Consider the following 18,882-nt stretch of genomic DNA (forward strand, 5'->3'; position numbering starts at 1 on the left):
GCAGAGCCAGGATCAAAGAGGGCATGTAAGCCTTCATTGACTGAGAAAGACTTACAGTGCCTCTTCAAAGCCGTTCAGTACGCCCTGCACCGTAGATCGAACATGCGGGCCAAACTTCCCTTCCAAATATTGAATATTGAATGATACTGGTCTGCAGAGTTTGCTAACTCACCAAAAGCCTGATCTTGCTCTGTTTTATTACAAGAGTAAGGTTTTCGAGAAAGCATGGACAGACATACTTAGCTTTGTTGAGCACACATCCTCTGATTTTAGCAAGAGGCATGACCTAGGAGTGTACTGGGGGTCCACCACTAAAGCATATCTCATCATGTGAGAACAGCCATGGCGTCGCTTCGTCCTCTCATTTTTTATCTCTGCTGAACAACTTTATGCCCATTTTTGCGACCGCTCGGGCCTCATCATAACTCTTCCAACTTCCATCCAATCATCACCCGCTCATGTCACTGATGCAATCACTACTCTCTCGTTAGTGGATCTGACCCTCTTGGGTCTCGACCCCACAATCCACATGTGCATCCCTTCTTGCAAGGGTACTCACACTGACCTAGCAGAGGGGGTGATTGGTTGGGTAACCAACAATCATGGTAAAATATACTCAATTTTGGCTGTTCTATGGAAGAGCCAGGGTCTGTTTTGTCGTGGAACAGTTTGTTACCGCATTCGGGATCCTGTAGATGGGAAGGAATATACAATGAAAGATTGTTGGGTGGCTGAGGCCAAGAGATACCACGAAGTGGACATCCTTGAGAGGGTCAAGAACATCTCTAATGTGGTCCAGCTTGTAGACCATTGGGATGTCCTATTCGACGGGGAGCCTGACTGCACAGCCCACATTCAGGATAGATATGGTATCCTGCCTGAGGACAGGCCAGACAAGAGGTTTGTAAACAGGTATCACCGACGCCTTCTCTTGACCCCCTGCGGAGATCCATTATGGCATTTCAGCTCCAGAAAGGAACTGATTTGCACCTTTTGCGATTTCATGGTCAGTGAGTTCAGTTTCATGTGTTTTATTTATTGTATTATCTAACATTTTACCTGTAGCTCATGAAATGATGATCCAACAACGAGTTCTACACGGAGACCTTAGCCCAAACAATTTCATTATCCATGAAGGCATTTGGTATTTCATCGATTTTGACCATGCATCAATCATGAAGGAGGGCGAGACATTTACTATTTCATTTGGTACTGTAAGTTTGAACATGGAGTTCGCGGTTCTCATTACTGATCATTGATCGCATTATTGCAGGGAACCGTGCCATATATTTCTATGCGCATTTTGAAAACAATGTCAAAGAACGCTGACATCCTCAAGAAGTCAAAGATGAGCATCAACGCAAAGAAGAATAGCACCAACACTAACAGCATTGTGCAGCTGAAACTGGTTGAGCACAACCCCAGTGATGACCTTGAGGCACTGTTCTACATTTTTTTCGAATTCATTTCGAAGTATGGGGGTGCACATGGTGCAGTTGCTCCGACTTGGGATAAGACAACTATGCCATGGGTGGATGCTTATGAGAATTTGGGCGCTACAAGCAGTTTGCTTGCCACCTTTTTGGCAAAGAAGGGAGCCATGTCCAAAAGTGATATCCTGATAGACAGGGTATCAGACTATTTTTCAGAATTCAAGCCCATTATTGACGAATGGCACACTCGAATTTATCATATGGAGTCCAATCTCGATGGGGCCATTGTTCACGATCACATCTTCCAAATTCTTGTCAAATTCATTATGAAACTTGACAATGAAAAACCCACTCCATTGCCCTCTCCAGTAGCTCTGAGTCCCCCTGATGCTCCCCCCCCCCCTGGTGCCCCAAGTCGTACCGGGGCTCCCCCCACGGCAGGGCCTTCACTCTGTTGTTCATTAAGGCTCAGCATGATGGTAGGCCAAACCTAATGATGCTGGCATAATTTCCTTTCATTAGAATATCTATATACCTCGCTATATGTCTCCCTTGTTTCACTACACCACCATGATTATGTAACATTGATTATGTCATGTTCTTTGAGCCCATAACTAGCTACATTCGTACATGATAATGTCGTCTGATCTGATACATGCCTCCAAGGAAGAAGCCCAGGCGTTCTTCTCCAGATCTCGAGGTGACTGCTCGGCGGAGTTCAAGACCTAATCGTGGTGTTGGCGGTCATGCAGCACAGCTGCAAAGAGTTGGAGAAACAGTTGCTGCCCCAACAAGGAAACAACCAAAGGACAACGATCTTCAAATCAGCAGCTCAGAAGAAAATCCTATGGCACCTTCGCAGCTTCAGAAAGGGAAAAAAAAGGTAATATGAATTTATTCTGACTGTGTTTAAGCTAATTTTTCAGCCTCCTGCAAAATCTTGCAACATTCCCAAGACCAAACAGAACAAATGCCAGCATCCTCTGGCCCCCACTTCCCGTCCAAATCCATATGTGGCTCGCTCTTTCGAAAGGTTCGGATTCAAGGAACCCCAGTCCAATGGCCGTGAGAAGGCCAGGGAGGGACAGCCTATGCAGAAGGACACACAGTCCAGTGGTCATGAAATGGTTGAGCAGGACATGAGTCAGTGAGACACAAGTCATGAGAGGGAGTCCACGGAACGTGATAGCGGTCGCCAGAAGGACAGGCAGGATACAGATGATGACAGGGAGTTTCCGCATAGCTCTCATGAACGTGATGGGTCTGATGATGACAATGATGACAATGCTGACCGCGATTTTGACAGCAATACACAGATGTAAGTGTTCTTCTGTGTCGCTTGTGTGCTTCCTGATATTATATTCTCATTGCAGTGATAGAGATGTTGGCCGGTATACGCACCAGCGAATGGACAATGACACAGGCGACACAATGGATTTTGACGAAAATCTGGCACAATCTGAGGATGAAGCTTGGGGGGATGTTCAACAAGGAGATCCGGATGATGAGCTCGCAGATTCGGAGCAGGATAAGGTATTTACATTTTTCCTCTCAAATCCTGTGTTAATAATATGCACTAGGTTTATGATGTTCTCGAGTGTCATCACGCAAAGAATGGGCAGTGCAAAGCTCCTTCACCAACCCATTTGTCAAAGGGGAAGGGATATGAGTATGTATGTACCTTCAATCACTCAGAATCCCCTCAGCGACGCCCATCCCAACATGTTCGTTCCAAATCTTCTTGCCCATGCTCTCCTCAATGTATCAAGCCCTCGAAGTCCCCTCATCGATACACATCATCTGGAGCTGTTCGAACGGTTCAAAGACAGTCACCTGCACGCTGTAGAAACAACAATACAATGAGGAACAAAAGAAGCTCCTGACTGTATCTGTAAAAGTTGTAAGGTCGCGCGCTGCCTAGTCTGCGTTACTTGAGAAGCAAGTGCGTTCGACCCTATAGGGGAAGTGAGTGCAGCAAGGATCTAGAAGTGTGCGCTTAAGCGAAGCGCGAGAAAGCGCAGGTGCACGCAAGGTACAAAGGCGCGGGAACGCGCGCGCGTATTAGCGCGAAGCGCGGGAAAGCGCGCGCGCGTATGCGGAAATGAGAAACTAAGCTTAAGTAGTGATATAAAGCAAGATAAGAGATATAAGAGTGCAAAATGTAAAGGAATAGCTTTCTACTATATTCTGCTAAGTAGTAAGTGGGTAGTAACTAGTAAGTGAAAAGTAGGAAAAGTAGGTTTGAAAGGTAAGTAATAGTATGTACTGCTGGCGCTTATATAGCGCGCCTAAGCGCGGTCATGCGGAGCCGAAGCGCTACCGAGTAGGTATGTAAATATATATATGAGTGAGAAAACATGATAAAAATAAAGATGGAACACTATGCTAATAAAGGAAATGGAAATATACGCACTAGGGAGCTTGGTGGACAGTGGATGGATGCATCTGGATGGCTGGCGCTATAGGGCGCACAAGCGCGGGAACGCGCGTGCGCGTATACATCGCGAAGCGCAGGAATGGTGCGCGCATGGCGCGCGTTGCGTGGGAAAGCTGCGCCTCATATAGAGATAGCTGCGGGTAGCGCACAGAGTAATGCTATGAGTTCGTGCTGTGTACTCCTTGGTGAAAACTACCATATCACGCCATGAGAGGCATGATTCTCTACAACGCCACTCATGTCGTTCCTCTCGTTCAAAGTCTCCACATCAACAACAATCATCTCAGCAAGTAAAATATGCATGTGCTTCATCCTCGTGCATGCACTCTCCTCTTTGGCACCCATCTCAACCAGTTACTTCCTCAAGTCATAGTTGCACACAGCCCACCTCTCGTGGACGCTCACTGTCACACTCTTTATCTGGCTCTACTCTGGTTCCAAAACGTGAATGCTCTTGTAGCACTATACCCGAAGACGCTCATCGATCTGGCAGCAACAAACGGAAGGCCAAGACAAACCAGGAGAACCCCTCAAAGCTAGGATTCTATCCGCCCACTTGGCAAGTATTCCTGCAAATGGCAAAGTTAGAGATGCGCTTGCAGGCCGTTCTAGCCCACCCAATTCCAGAATCGCAGGATGCCCTTGGCCTTGCTTGAGAAGTCTTGGACACTGTGCTATGGACATACCACGAGAAGAAGAATAAACTCGAGAGAGGTATATTCTCCTTACACCACTGTTCACCCTTCTCACACATTTTTTTAAGGTTACTTTCTGGAGTATGATACAGATATGTGCCGGCTGGTATGTTCTTACTTTATTGATGGCGAATGCACTCGCTGATAGTTGATGAGCTGTGCGACGATCTCTTCACATTCTGCACAGAGCTCAAAAAGGTCACCATCCCCATTGCAAAAAGGGCATATGATATCTTCCCGCAGGGCTCCACAATGCGAAAGGAGGAGGTTCAAAAGCAGGTCACCGCAGCTGCTACTAGGCTCCTCAAGAGCGGTGACTACCTCCGGCTCCCTGACTCGTCTGGTGTAGGTCGTGACTCCTGATAATAGCGTCATTTACATTAATTCTTGCAGGGAACATTCAAGAATTTTATGGTGCAGGCTCTCAAGGATGCATGTCTCGAATTTTACTACAGCAACAGCAAGAAGGCATTAAAGAACACAGACAAATTCTGCCACACAATCCCCGTCAACACAATGCTTCTTGTAGCAGCAGTGGTATGCTTATTATTATTTATTCTTTCGTCGCTAATGATTCAACAGTTGAAGGGTGTTATCTCTGGCTTTCAGGAGACCGGCACTGACAAGGTCCCTGACCTAACTGCTGAGCAGTGCAGGATCCACTTCGCCAATTTATGGAAATCAGTTGACAAACTACTCGAGGTTCCGGAGCGCCGCAAAGAGCTTGAAGACATGTTAGACCAATGGGCTAGGACTGGCATGGGCAACTTTGATGGGTATGTGTTATGACTTGGATAGGTCGAGCCTCCTGATGCCGAATGGCAGATCTCTAAGCGATCACGCAAAGATGGAAGGATGGTGTTCTAGCCTTGGATGAAGCCCAAGGGATCCTCCATCGAGCTTGGTAAGCGCAGTGGCTCGTTAAGCTGAAGGGCTAACAGATATATGGCTAAGGTAGCATCAGCTTGCCTTAGAAGTGCAGTCTAGACAGAGGGACAGGGGTCACTCTAAAAGGATGAACAAGTACTGGGATTGTACTAGTTTCTAGGGAATACCAAGTAGATCAAAGTAAAGAATACAATGATATCTGTCTAGTCTATATAGGTTTATCCTATAAGGTTCAGTAGGAGCCTGTATCGTGAATCTATCTGAGTCAGAGATAAGATGAGGTGAGGCAAGCCTGGCTTGTCTGATAAGATGCATAAGGCACCTCTTCTATGTCAAGATACGTACATGAGGCGCTCCGGCCTAAAGGTCCATCAACACATGGGATAGCATGTGTTGGTCTAGTTCTACATGAGGCGTACAGCTGTCATGATGGGATCGGGAGGCTTTCTGGGCCTCAGAAGGAGTCATAGCAGTTCCAGACCACTGTCAGTCAGGACCTAGGCAAGGTCCGGCAATGTTATTGTAACAGTATGCAGCTGGGAGTGCAACAGGCAGTGATGCGGAGGACTTTAACATCATACTTTGATTACCATGTTTTTGTTACACAATCATTACAGTTTATGTGAGCCTTACCAGGCGGTATGTCATGTTTACTGTGTGAAGCCTGTCATTAAATGTATCCTTGGTACAGTCTGTGTTGTGTGTACAGTTTGTGTCATATGTACAGTGTGTATTGTCTGTACAGATTGTAGGAGTATGTGACAGTATTGTAACGGGGAGACTTCCTTGTGTAAGTGTAATGTCTGTACAATAGTGTACAATCTGGTACAGTATTGTACAGGTGCCCCCTAGTTTGCTGATGTACATCTGCAATGAGGTGCACAACAGTTGAGTTCAAATCCTGAATTTGACCTTTGAGTGTATTGTGAGTATGATGATAAGGATCCATGTGTGGTGTTGCTGGTTGCTGACGATACTGTATACATTCGACCTTAGGTTCATCACAGCGTCGCCGACACCCCGAACTGAACCTATTTCGTGTGACAGTCACAAGCATCTGGCGAGGACAAACTTAAAATTGTGACATCTGGTTCTCTCATATTTATCTGCAAGATATAATAAATTCTAAATAGTGCATGTTGTTGACTAATAATCAATTGAGCTAGCATAGATTCAATCAAATTCTGAGACTCCAAGTCCTTCAAGGGTAGTCTGACCACCCCAGCGAACCTATCTTAAATTTGTCACAGGTCACAGTGGTGAACAAACATGTGAATCTACCATTATGTCATGTCACACCACAACCCCCATGAACCTAAGGTTAAATGTATGTATACAGTATGCCAAGTAGATCTGCTGAAACCCCTCATGAGAATCACCTCCACTTGGCACCTGTGACTGTGATCGCGATGATGGCTCACTGCCTGTGAATGGTGTGTGCGAATTATGGCCAAAGTAAGGAGTTTCACCTTGCTGAGAACCTGAGTTTGACGAGTAGTTGGGTACAGCAGGTCTTATCAGCAGCGCTGGCGCTTGTTGCCCACCTCCATGCATATGACTCAGATACTGCCCATGATGGTCATGACCTAGGTCTGGTGACTGGTGTGGGCTCGGAAGATGTGCACGTCCATCATGAAGCTCCAGAAATGATCCTGGTGTATACGGTTCCACAGGCTATGTGAAGTAAGATATCTATGTCAACAATATCTAACGATCTGCTCACTCTCTTTGTTGTATCTAGACCACGAGAAAAGATGTTGTCAGGCTATGGCAGCGCATGGTTTCTGACGAATAATGGTGATGCATGAAGTGCTGCATTAATATTCATCTGGCCCGGGGTGCAATATGTGTCTGTCATCTGGTGAAGGTCCTCTCAGTCAATTCCTCCAGCACTTTGGCTTGGATTGGTCACAGCACCACTGGGACAGCGTTGACTCGGAGGGGCTTGACCAAACATTGAGGGCTAGAAGGAGCGGGGAGGGAAGGAATTAATTGTTTCAGGAAGGCCCACCATGGGGAACGTGAATCCCATCAGCAAAACCCTGATTTTGGTACAGCGCCACAGCCACACAGCGTGTCACAGGTCACATATTTTTTTTTGCAAAGGCTCTGTAGCATCACAGAAGTACTGATTCTATGTAAAAATAAATGTAATGTAGTCATAAACATATATATAACAAGATGGTATACTAATAATTATGTTTTATTGAGAAATTGTGTAGTGTGCAGCCCTGTGCAGCACTGTACAGCACTGTGCATGGGGGGACCTCGCTGTGACGCTGTGATGCTGTGCAGGGTTGTGCAGCGCTGTACATAGGGTTAGGGTTTTGCTGATGCCCTAGAAGCCATGGGGAACACGAATCCCCGGAAGCATCATATAAGATAGGCCTCATTCATACTCTGGTTCATCATGTGACTTTAGTGTGACATTTCACTGAATTCACCTGTAGCTCACTGTACATGAAGTGTAATTGAAAATGTTTCCATGATTATGTGCATAGAGTATGTGGCAATACACCCATGTAATTTTTACGAGTTTAATCGAGAAAATGAGGAATGAGTAGGCATTACAGTTATCAAAAAGCTTAAATGTGCAAAATGAGTGACATCAGCACCACCCGCATACCAAGATGGGTTAGATAGAAATGAAGAAAAAAGAAATTCGGCAAGCATCTTGAATGGTCAACCAACCTCAACATGCCACGGAAGCACCAGTGAATGGAAATGCTCTATACTGCTACCTATGTGTGATTGACTGAAGTAGCGCTGAGCGCTCCGCCGCTGATTGTGGCGCCGTTCGACGGTCACAGATGGTCACCAAAGTCACAACGAGTCACAACAGCGCATCTGCCACCAAAATGCCTACTCCTCCTTTGATTGTCTGAAAATTGAAATTATAAGTAGAGCGTTCTGATACTATAGCACATGCTTGCAAAATCACAGAACAGTCTTCGCTACTTGTACGTTGCTGCAGAGTTATGAGGCAAAGATGTGTTTTTGACCTCTTAGGTCACATGATGAACCAGAGTATGAACGAGGCCTATCTTAGAAGATGCGATGTTTATCTCTACCTTAATCCAACCTCTATTTGTTATATCCAGACGTGATTCAGACATTGAGTTAGGAGTAAAAACGGCTATCCTACCCCAGCACACATGGTATAATCCACTTCTATTGGAAAGTAAAGCTAACAGACGAGTCTCAGCGTTAGGAGAGAAGACGCTAACATTGACAATACCTAACAGACAAGTCTGGGGACAAATTGTCGTAAGAGAGAGTGGGCGTGCAAACGAACGTACTACATACCTCAGTGTTAGGAGAGAAGATGCTGAGGTATAAACAACCGTAGACAATGATATAATATAGTAATGATAACAAATGAGAACAAACATAACAAACATTGGTGATGTTGACTTCCAACACACCCCCTCAACTTGTTAAGGTCGTACTCTCGTAGGATCGGATCCGAAGGACTTCGGCCTCAGCTCGTACGCTGTGCCCCTTTCCCAAGTACTGTCCCTTATTTCAAAGTACTAACGATAACGCGTCCGAAGGTCCGGACGGGTCTTGTAGTATATCCGGATGTCTTCCGGATATCGGAAACGTATATAAGACTAATCCGGACGTATCCGAACTAGAAACTAACAGAGTAAGACTACCCGAAGGTAGAGCCGAGGATATAGACTATCGGAATCTATCCGAAGTCTCAGAGGGTGACAAGAGTAAGAAGGACTCAAGTCCGGACGACAGAAAGAGGACAAACTAAGATGATATTCGAACTGAGGTACTACAGGACATATACACGAGTTTATATACTATGAGGATAACGGAAGTATCAGTAAGCAAAGGTCCGAGGCTATGTACGAAGCATGTGCAAAGGTTATCAAATGCGAGTCGGAAATGAGACATAGGTTAACGGATCAGTAATCATACCAGTAATAAGTATAACCGAAACACCGGGAAGAGGAAATACCGAATAGGCTGTGTTTAACGTTATATGAACAGGAAATGAATTAGAAAGCTTATCGTAAATCGGATCGGAAGCGGATCTATACATCGGACCGGATCGGATCTCAGGGTCCGAAGTCCGGAAGAGAAGCGTGAATATATGGGATATGACACAACTTGCCAATGAATACACCCTTTCAGCGTGACGTGAGTGACAAGCTAGTGCGATGCACAACAAAGATGGGCCGAGGTAAGGCCTTAGTGAAAATGTCGGCTGTGTTCTTGTGAGTGGACAACCATACTGGCAGGAAGGTACCTTCCTCAATGTGATGACGGATAAAGTGATAGCGAAGATCGATGTGTTTCATGCGGATATGATTCGCTGCTTCCTGTGAGAGTGCAATGGCGCCCACGTTGTCCGCGAAAAGGCGTAGCGGCAGGGACACAGGGATGCCGGTACAGGCAAGGAAAGATTGCAACCAGAGGCCATCTTGAACTGCAGCGGTTAGGGCCATATACTCAGCCTTGCACAAGGACAGAGCGTGAGTGGTCTGCTTCTTGGCTGAATGCGAGACTGGCCCGCCGTTGAAGAACCAGATATATCCCGATATTGAGACACAATCCTCTGGGCAGGATGCCCAGTCTGAGTCGCTGAAGCCGTGTAGAGCAGGGTTAATTCCTGTGCCGCCATAGTGAGTCTTCATGTGAATAGTGCCCGAGAGGTAGCGTAGGACATGCTTGGCTGCCGAATAATGGCAGGGCTTCACTGAGGCATTATGTTGCGCCAGCCGCATCACGGCGAAAGCGATATCAGGGACGGGTGTACATTGCGAGGTACAGAAGCTCGCCAACAAGCTTCCGATACTCAGACTCTAACTCATCGACATGCGGGTAGATGTCAGTGACACGCCCGAATGGAAAGTTTGGGTCCATGGGCAGGGAGATGGGGTTGCATTCGGACATACCATGCTCGTCGAGTAGGTAGGTGATGTAGTCCTCTTGGTGCATCCAAAGCTCACGAGTGTGCCGATCACAGATGAATTGTATCCCTAGGTACTTGCTGACAGCACCCAGGTCTGCAATGCCGAAACACTCGGCAATTTGCCCCTTCGTCCGGTCGAGAAACGGACGATTATTGCTCCCGGCCAGCCCATCGTCCACGTGCCAAGTGATAATACATATTACCCGCACTCCTTCGCCGTCGACGTGGTCAAAAATGAAGACAGCGTAGTCGGCTTCACAACGCAGGAAGCCGAGACGGGTGAGGACGTCCCACAATAGCTCATACCAATCGTAAGCTGCCTGTTTCAGCCCGTACAGAGAGGATAGAAGGTGGCAGACAAGCTGTTGCTCGCTAGGTCCAAGGCGCTCGAAACCTGGAGGCTGCCGCATATAAACGTCCTCCTGGAGTTTCCCCCAAAGGAAAGCTCGCTTCGCATCGAAGCAGTCTAACTCCCAGTCGTGTGCAGCTGCATACGCTGCAAGGATGCGAATGGAGGTGGACTTAGCTACCGGCGCAAAAGTTTTGCCGAAGTCAATTCCGGGGATTTGGGAGAACCCTTGAGCGACCAGTCGAGCCTTGAACACTGACCCACCTTTGAGATCCTCTTTGAACTCGAGGACCCATTGGCACCCGATAGCACGGCGATCCACAGGCAAAGGAACCAGTTCGTACACACTCATCTCCGACATAAGGTTCATCTCTTTCCACATTGCAGCTAACCAGTTATCACAGTCTGGACGCCGGACTGCCTCGTCGTAGGTAGTGGGCGGAATTTTCAAATTATACCCAGGTACAAGAGGGTTTCGACAGGTATCACTGCAGTATCGAGAGACACGCAAACTCGACGGCAATGAGGTTAGCAAGCACACGGGGAAACCCCACCTCCTCGTCATCCTCAATGATCGCATCTGGATCAGCAGGTCCGGATGCTGTGGGGCCAGGAAGAATGACAGGGTGTGCTGGTATGCTAGGGACAAGGGTCTCATCAGACAATGAAGGAGGGGGAGGCACTCCCTGGATGCGAGCTGCACGAATGGTGCGTTGCCGATCAAGCCGTTCTTTGTCAGCCATGATCCGGCCTTGGAACAGAGCTCCCTCTCAGTGGGTACTGGAATCCGACCTGAGCGACGGATGATATCGGCATGGGGAGGAATGGGTGCAGGAGGGGTGACGGGTGCAGGAGGTGCAGGAGTGGGAAATGTGCCGGTAGGCGCTGAAGTAGGTGCTGGAGGTGCTGTATCCCATGAACAGGGCTTTCCGCGAGCGAGGGCCGAGTTTTTCCTGCAATTCCGGAGGATACGAGCGAAGCAGTGTGACCCAAAAACACGGAGATGAGTGAGCGTGGGCTGAGCATGGTGAAGCATCTCATAGGGAGTTTTCCCTGGGGGTAGTGTGCGGGATTCTGATCTGTTGAAAAGATAACACGCGGTAAGCGCCGCTTCACCCCATAGAGAACGCGGAAGACGCGCGTGGTCAAGCATAGCATACATCCGTCCTTCAATTGTGTGCATGACGCGCTCGGCCTTCCCATTCTGTTGGTGCGCATAAGGTGCTGAGCGTTGGCGTGCGATACCTGCCTCCTCAAGTGCCGTGCTAAAGGCGTCACTCATAAATTCTCCACCATTATCGGACCGAAAAGTCTTCACCTGACGCCCAGACATGTTCTCCCACCGCGCACGAATAGTGCGCCATGCTTGAAGTGCTTGATCCTTAGATGCAAGGAGCTGTAGATTGAGGACATGGGTGTGATCATCGAGAAACACTATGAAATAGTGTTTCCCGTGGGGGGTGAGAATGGGAATGGGGCCGCACACGTCCGAGTGAATGAGATCGAGGAAGTGGGTGGCACATGCCGTTTCAGAGGAGTGGAAGGGCAGGTGCGGATGTTTTGCGAGAATGCACGATTCACAGTGCGATAGAGGGGCCACTGAGTCAATTGTCACTCCTTTGGCGATCTGCAGGAGTCAAGTGACGGCTGCTTTACCAATGTGTCCCACACGCGCGTGCCAAAGATCCATGGTGAGTGGCACATGTGTGAATGCTGCGAACTCTGGCACCATGGGGAGAAATGGTACAGGGTGCGTAAAACGAATGAACTCGAGATCCGGGGCATAGAGCTTCCCAGTGGCAGGGATGGCCCCAAGTAGGACATTGCGATAGGAGAGCTCACATGTCATGTTCGCACGGAAGTTCACATCCCACCCTTTGATGTTCATGCTGCTGACAGAGATGAGATTGAGTAGCGCATCTGGCGCATGGAGACAGTTAGACATGCGAAGACGAATTCGCCGTCCTCCAATGGTCAGCCACACCACGCATGTGCCACGCCCAGCAGTCTGAAGAACACCATGATTAGCGGTCTTAACGCTGATCGGGTCTTCCGTCGAGTACGTGTGAAAAAGGTTTCTATCTTTCACAAGTGTAACGGTTGTCCCGGAGTCAAGGATGACCGAAAATGGGAGTGGGAGGGCACAAGCGATGTCATGGTCAGGCAATTCCGCAATAGATGCAAATGAGACATCTTGATAGAGACTGGCGAGCGATGCGGCTGTGGTAGCGATGTGGGGTGGAGGAGCAGGAGGTGCGACAGGAGGAGGAGTAGGTGTAATGGTCACTGCTGCTGTTTCCGATTCACCCCTTTTCTTCTGCCATGGTGCTTGCCCTTCCATCCCACCACCCTTCCTGTAACAGTGAGCGTGGTCATGATCACCCTTGTTGCAACCTGCAGTAGTGCAGAAAACGCCTTGCAGATTGTGCTTATGCTTGCGTAGACCTGTAATAGCATTGATACCGGCAGATGAAGATGAGGATGGTGCAGCAACAGCATGGGCATATTCAGAACCAGGTCGTGCTGATTGTATCAACTGCACATTCACGTGACGAGCTGCCTCCGCAGTGATCCACAACATACAGCTATCGAAGGTGAAAGTGGGAGGAGGGGCAGGATTGGCTGCAGTTGCAGTTGACGCCGCAATCTGAGCATCATGCATGTGCTGCTCTAGTTGAGATTTATACTGTTGCCAGATTGAAGTGGGTGGGAGACCCATGAGCAAGTTGAAAATCGCATCCACATCGCCGTAAGGTGCGCCAGAATCAATGAGTCGTTCTCGCAAGGCAGCATGCTGCCCAATGAAATTTGACGCATCTGCTGAATCTTTCATGCACAAAACCTGTAGCTGCTGACAGATCTGATATTGTGAACTAATGTTGTTGCAATTGTAGTGCTCCTTGAGTGTGTCCCACGCCTTCCGTGTGGTAATGGTATGTGAGCGGGATATGAGTGCATTGACAGGAATACTGAGACACCGTGTGATTAAGTCCTTAGCTTTCATGTCGTTCAGCAGCCACGCGCGCATCAACACCTTTTCAGCATCGGTGACATTCGCTGGATCTGCAGCTACAGGAATATGCGAGGGTTGACCGAGAAGGTCAGCAGGATCAGACTTGTTGTTGACATGGCACCACAGATCCTCGCACGTGAGCGAATACTGCATCTTGGTAGACCATCCAGCATAATTCTCCAATCCCAACAACTCGGGAATGTGATCATACTTTCCCATGACGATGTCGACAAAGGACTGACGAATTGATATGAGCGGCGGGATTTTAACGCGAGGGGATAACGACTGTTTAAGCTTCAGTTTCTGACTCTATTTGAGTCAGGGCTCATAACCTGTTGGAAAGTAAAGCTAACAGACGAGTCTCAGCGTTAGGAGAGAAGACGCTAACATTGACAATACCTAACAGACGAGTCTGGGGACAAATTATCGTAAGAGAGAGCGGGCGTGCAAACGAACGTACTACATACCTCAGCGTTAGGAGAGAAGACGCTGAGGTATAAACAACCGTAGACAATGATATAATATAGTAATGATAACAAACGAGAACAAACATAACAAACATTGGCGATGTTGACTTCCAACAACTTCGGGATTTGATCTCGAATGGTCACTTTTCTTTACTTCAAGCGGTAGTGATTCGCACATTAGCTATTGTCTAGTTTATCGTTGCTACTTCTACCTCAACCCTATCGGGTTAATTTCTCGTTTCCGCAGTGACTGCTAACTCTAGTGCCAGTCGACTCGAGAAATCCTAGTCCACCCCTCCAGTACCACCTTCCCGTAACCCTCCCGTATCTGTCGCTATACTTCTCGCGCCTCTAGAAACCCTCTCACGACACCTCTCGTGGACCGCCAGAAACATGTCTCATACCTCCAGCATCTCCCTCGTGTGCTTCGTTTCCATGAACTTTGCGTTGGAGCCTTATTGATACATTCTTCATGATGGTATACCTTGTCTCCACTATGTCATCCTCGACAATTCCCACTCACAAAGCTCAGTTCACATCTTCAGGGCTAGGCCACGATTTCGTGAGCCTGAGGAAGGCTCGAGACAAACGAAAAACAAAAACGTTGGTCAAGATACCGGACGCGCGCACCCCCCTCGCACCTCCAGCGCGTCCCTCTCAGAGCACCATCACATACCTCTAGAACTCTCTCTCATCACCATCGTACAGTCGTATATTTCGAGTACAGCTTTTACCTGGACTTGAGCGAAGGCCGGGTGAGTTCAATGAAGTTTCTCATTCGCTACATACATGAATTTATTAATACACTTCGCCAGGTGAATGTATAGAGCTGTATCAAAGACACTAGGAGATGGATGGAGCAACTTTGTCGGTAGCTTCGGCAGTACATCGACTATATCTCTCTTTGTCGACGTATTTGGTCTCAAATACACAAGGCTTGTGTTTTTCCCGTGTATCTTATTTAGCATAAACTTGTATATCTTTGATTCCTGTGCTCCGCTCACAGCGACTTTACGCACTATGCACCCTTGTTCATGAAATTATGTTAGTTCATGATGGCAGGGTGTTGAGGTGACTGTATATGCGCTTGGCCTCCTCCTTGTACGTCTCGTACTGACAATATTACCCTCACTTAGCGTTAGCAGATGCTCATGAGCCATATGCTACCCGGCTCGAAGACACCAAGAGCGTGGAAATGGACTGCATCGATAGGCAACTGTACACCTTGTACTGACTGTTATGGCCTGTTACATGGTTTGCATAATTTCGTTTTTTTTGTCGATATAGCTGCTACCCGCCCATGGAAACCAAGTCCCTAGTCAGAGGGTTGCAAGCTAATATACTATTACCAGAATTTGCCATCCATATATTGTCCTCACGATTTTGAGATACGTGTTGATTGCGTATCAACGGCTGACGCGTAAAGTACATGCTCAAGATTACTCCTGCGAAGACACCAACTGATCACAGACGTGGTTGAGGTGATGACTGACTTCCAATACCCAACTCATCAGCAATGATCATCGCAGCCTTCTCCCCAATGAGAAGCGCTGTCCAATATGTGTTCTAGAGAGACGGTTAGACTGCACATTAATGATCCCCGACCAGTACCCACCGTGCCAACATTCATCGGCGCAATAGACATGTCCGCCACCTTGAGGTTTGTCACGCCGTACACGTTTAGCCGAGTGTCAATGACCCCTTTATCTGCCCTTGGCTTCATGGCGCAAGTTCCGAGCTAGACATGTAAAGTTCAGGTACCTCATGTGAAAGCATGAAAGTTTTAGCTGTACATACCGAATGCCATGTCGTTTGCACTGAGTATCAATTCAGTATTTTGACACAACGATAGGGATGCAACATACCGTGGTCACGAAGGTATCGATCGATCGCATCGTCATCTTCTGCTGTGTAGGTTATGTCAGGCGCATTCAAGTCCACCGGCCCGGTTGTTTCTCCGCAGACTGCAGCGCTTCCCTGTGGGAAATGAGGGTGGCCCATGGGGACTTCACCTCTATATGAAGACATGCGTCGAATAATTTCGCGCAGCTTTTTGTACCCGAAGATAAGAGGTACAATATCGGATGGACTGTGAGGATTATCGTAGTCACATCAATGAGTTGAAATTTCTGACTCACTCATCCAGGAAGCCTGCATTGAAATCGAGTCCTTCCTGGCCGTTCTCGTCCAATTTGATATGAACGCTGCCAGCAGACACGGGGTACAGCTATTGGAAGATTCAGAACAAAAATCACGGGGTAGTACTAAATATGGAAGTAGTACTGTAAAATAGTTGGCAGCCATGTAACTGCGACGAGGAAGGATACGCGAGTATCCACCGGCTCTGGTTATCGTGAGTATTCGTGCGTCATCAAACGAAAATATTGTGCACACCCTGCACAGAGAGCAAATAGTGCAACAGGTTTATCTGGGCGATTCTGGAAGAACTCTTTCCATCGTGGTTGAAAGGCTGAACCCATGGCTTTCAGCTCGTCGTCATCAGGACGCCATTTTATTTTTGCATCGCTGCCACTGAAATGCCGATCAATACGTCACCAGTATTGGAGATTTTGCACCGACTTTTGGGCAACAAGTGACTTGCCATCAATTTTCCATTGCGCCATATTTTCTATAAAATTTCATGGGCAGTTAAATGAACTCGGAATATGGCGAGAACATGCTTACTCTGGACAACAACGTCACTCTCCTCCCCAAGATAAAGGGAGTCCATAGTCACAGTTCCCTTGGCAGCAAAGTATGGAGTAAAGATGAGGTTGTGATCTCTGAACCCTAAGTTAACATCATGAGACAGATGGTTGAACGCGGACCTTGATAATTTTCTCCGACGCCAGGCAAGTCCACTAGTTGCTTGATATTGCACCGCTTGAGAAGTGCTTCTGCACCGATCCCAGACCTCTCGAGGATGGCTGGCGAACCGAATGCCCCGGCAGAGATAACAACAAGCTTTGATGCTTTCACGATGCTTGATGACTGATCCGCGTCTGGGCAAGACACTGGATCGCTAGTGAACTCGACACCTACAGCACGCTTATCTCTTTCATTCGAAAAAGACATCAGCAGTCTGGCACAGTTGAAATCCAATCCGAATACGGAACACTCACTGGAAGATCACGCGCTTCACGCGCTTGCCAACCCATATTTGCAGATTTGCGTTGTGAGCCTGGTTGTAGACATAGTGGTGGGCCGCATCAGAACGCCTTCCAGTTGCCCCAATGTACCTTCTCATCTGTGAGCGCAATTAATAATAGATGATGGGCACAAGCTCACTTCGCCCATGGCTGAAGTGGATCTCGTGAGCGGACTCCACACACGGAGAAAGAAATTCAGGTGGCGCACGCTGTATGTGTTGCATGTTTGTAAATCATCGGTGTCTTCAGCATATTGCCTCTTGTGATATGTCGTGCCAACGTGGATGAACTCTTCGGAGATACCTAGTTTGCATCCACCAGGGGACACTTTGATAGGTCCACCGTACCCGTGGGTTGGGCGATCGGGTTGTACTTCATATGTCTCCAGCTAAGCAATGAATAGTTCAGCTTGAGAAATATAAAGATGATTCAGTCGAAGACCTTCTTCATGAGGGGAATCAAGTTCTTAGATTCCCACCCTTCGGCTCCCCAGTCGTCAAAATCTGAGGCAGGTCCACGAGTGTAACACATAGCTGACCGAGTCAACTTATCAGAGCCATGGTATTCAGTGCAAGAACGTTACGAACCATTTACACTTGAGCCTCCACCAACGCAATGGGCGCACTGAACGATCGGAGCACGGCCGTTGAGACGTGGACTTGGATTTCCAACATTGAATGTCATGGTGGTACTCGTTGGCGCCAGATGCCTTGGAAATTTGCAAGGCTGCACATGCGCAGCTTGATTGAGAGTGTGTTGGCCCCCTTCGAGAATTAAGATAGTAAGCGAGGGATCCAATGCAGCCAGGCGGCCTGCGACAACACAAGCTGTGCTACCACCTGAACCATGATACAGCGTTATGTCAAGATAATCACACCAACGCGAGATGCATCACTCACCCCCAGCAAAAATAATATCAAATTCTGATATGATTGGATGAGGCATTGAGGGGTGCTTCAAGCGGGAAACTAATTATCAGTATCCAAATTTATATCCCTACTGGTCCGAACAACAAAGATAGCCCTGGCGTCAATCTAGAAGGCGAGTTTTAAAAAAACGGACAATTGCGATGCCATTACGCTTTTCCGTCGTGGTTCTGGTGGCCCATCAGCAGACATGCCGTGATCTACTAGCGATTTGGGCCTGGCAATATCCGGTGCATCGCAACAGGGTGATATGGTTGCGAGGTGAGGGTGTTTAGATTTCCGAGCTCAGGCTCTCGATGGACTTGCTGTCGCGCGAACATGTGAGTTGAGGAACACGCTGGATTTCGTTTGGACGTACGCCTGCTGGCGATGCAAATTCATTGTAATGGAGGCTTTTGTAACTAGATACCGGAGGAAGGGACTTCAGGGGTATTTTGTAAAGATTCTGAATCCGTAATCCCAGCATGATGATGTCACAGGCCCCGTGATGATTGTGTGTCCACGTCGCGACGAGTCTGATCAAATTCTAGCAGACAGGTGGTAGAAATTAGAAGCAAATGTTGTCTTTATCGTCATCGCTGGTAGAGTGGACTCC

General features: G+C 47.7%; 3 protein-coding genes across 3 annotated transcripts; 2 read left to right on the forward strand and 1 right to left on the reverse strand.

The window, feature by feature from the left end:
- Nucleotides 1-403: 403 nt before the first annotated feature.
- On the forward strand, nt 404-1,051 carry F5891DRAFT_962167 (uncharacterized protein; the record flags this gene model as incomplete). The annotated part of the gene is made up of 1 exon (XM_041375882.1): nt 404-1,051. A coding segment is annotated over one exon (648 nt), but the record flags the coding sequence as incomplete, so codon positions are not given.
- Nucleotides 1,052-4,697: 3,646 nt separating this feature from the next.
- On the forward strand, nt 4,698-5,473 carry F5891DRAFT_1195728 (uncharacterized protein; the record flags this gene model as incomplete). Its single annotated transcript, XM_041368184.1, has 4 exons — nt 4,698-4,910; nt 4,959-5,102; nt 5,148-5,341; nt 5,413-5,473. The coding sequence occupies 4 exons, from the start codon at nt 4,698-4,700 to the stop codon at nt 5,471-5,473; spliced, it is 612 nt and encodes a 203-aa protein (XP_041219613.1).
- Nucleotides 5,474-15,613: 10,140 nt separating this feature from the next.
- Nucleotides 15,614-18,407, reverse strand: F5891DRAFT_1116393 (GMC oxidoreductase-domain-containing protein). Its single transcript, XM_041363798.1, has 16 exons — nt 18,261-18,407; nt 17,949-18,200; nt 17,803-17,894; nt 17,570-17,749; nt 17,501-17,511; nt 17,335-17,451; nt 17,041-17,267; nt 16,898-16,993; nt 16,793-16,841; nt 16,607-16,744; nt 16,496-16,556; nt 16,351-16,439; nt 16,078-16,301; nt 16,010-16,029; nt 15,828-15,950; nt 15,614-15,778 (listed from the first exon to the last, which is right to left on the reverse strand). The coding sequence occupies exons 1-16, from the start codon at nt 18,304-18,306 to the stop codon at nt 15,677-15,679; spliced, it is 1,827 nt and encodes a 608-aa protein (XP_041219614.1). The 5' UTR covers nt 18,307-18,407; the 3' UTR covers nt 15,614-15,676.
- Between the last annotated feature and the right edge of the window lie 475 nt (nt 18,408-18,882).

The sequence above is a fragment of the Suillus fuscotomentosus genome, assembly GCF_016647785.1.
Source record: "Suillus fuscotomentosus strain FC203 chromosome Unknown F5891scaffold_86, whole genome shotgun sequence".
In the NCBI taxonomy this organism is placed as follows: domain Eukaryota; kingdom Fungi; phylum Basidiomycota; class Agaricomycetes; order Boletales; family Suillaceae; genus Suillus; species Suillus fuscotomentosus.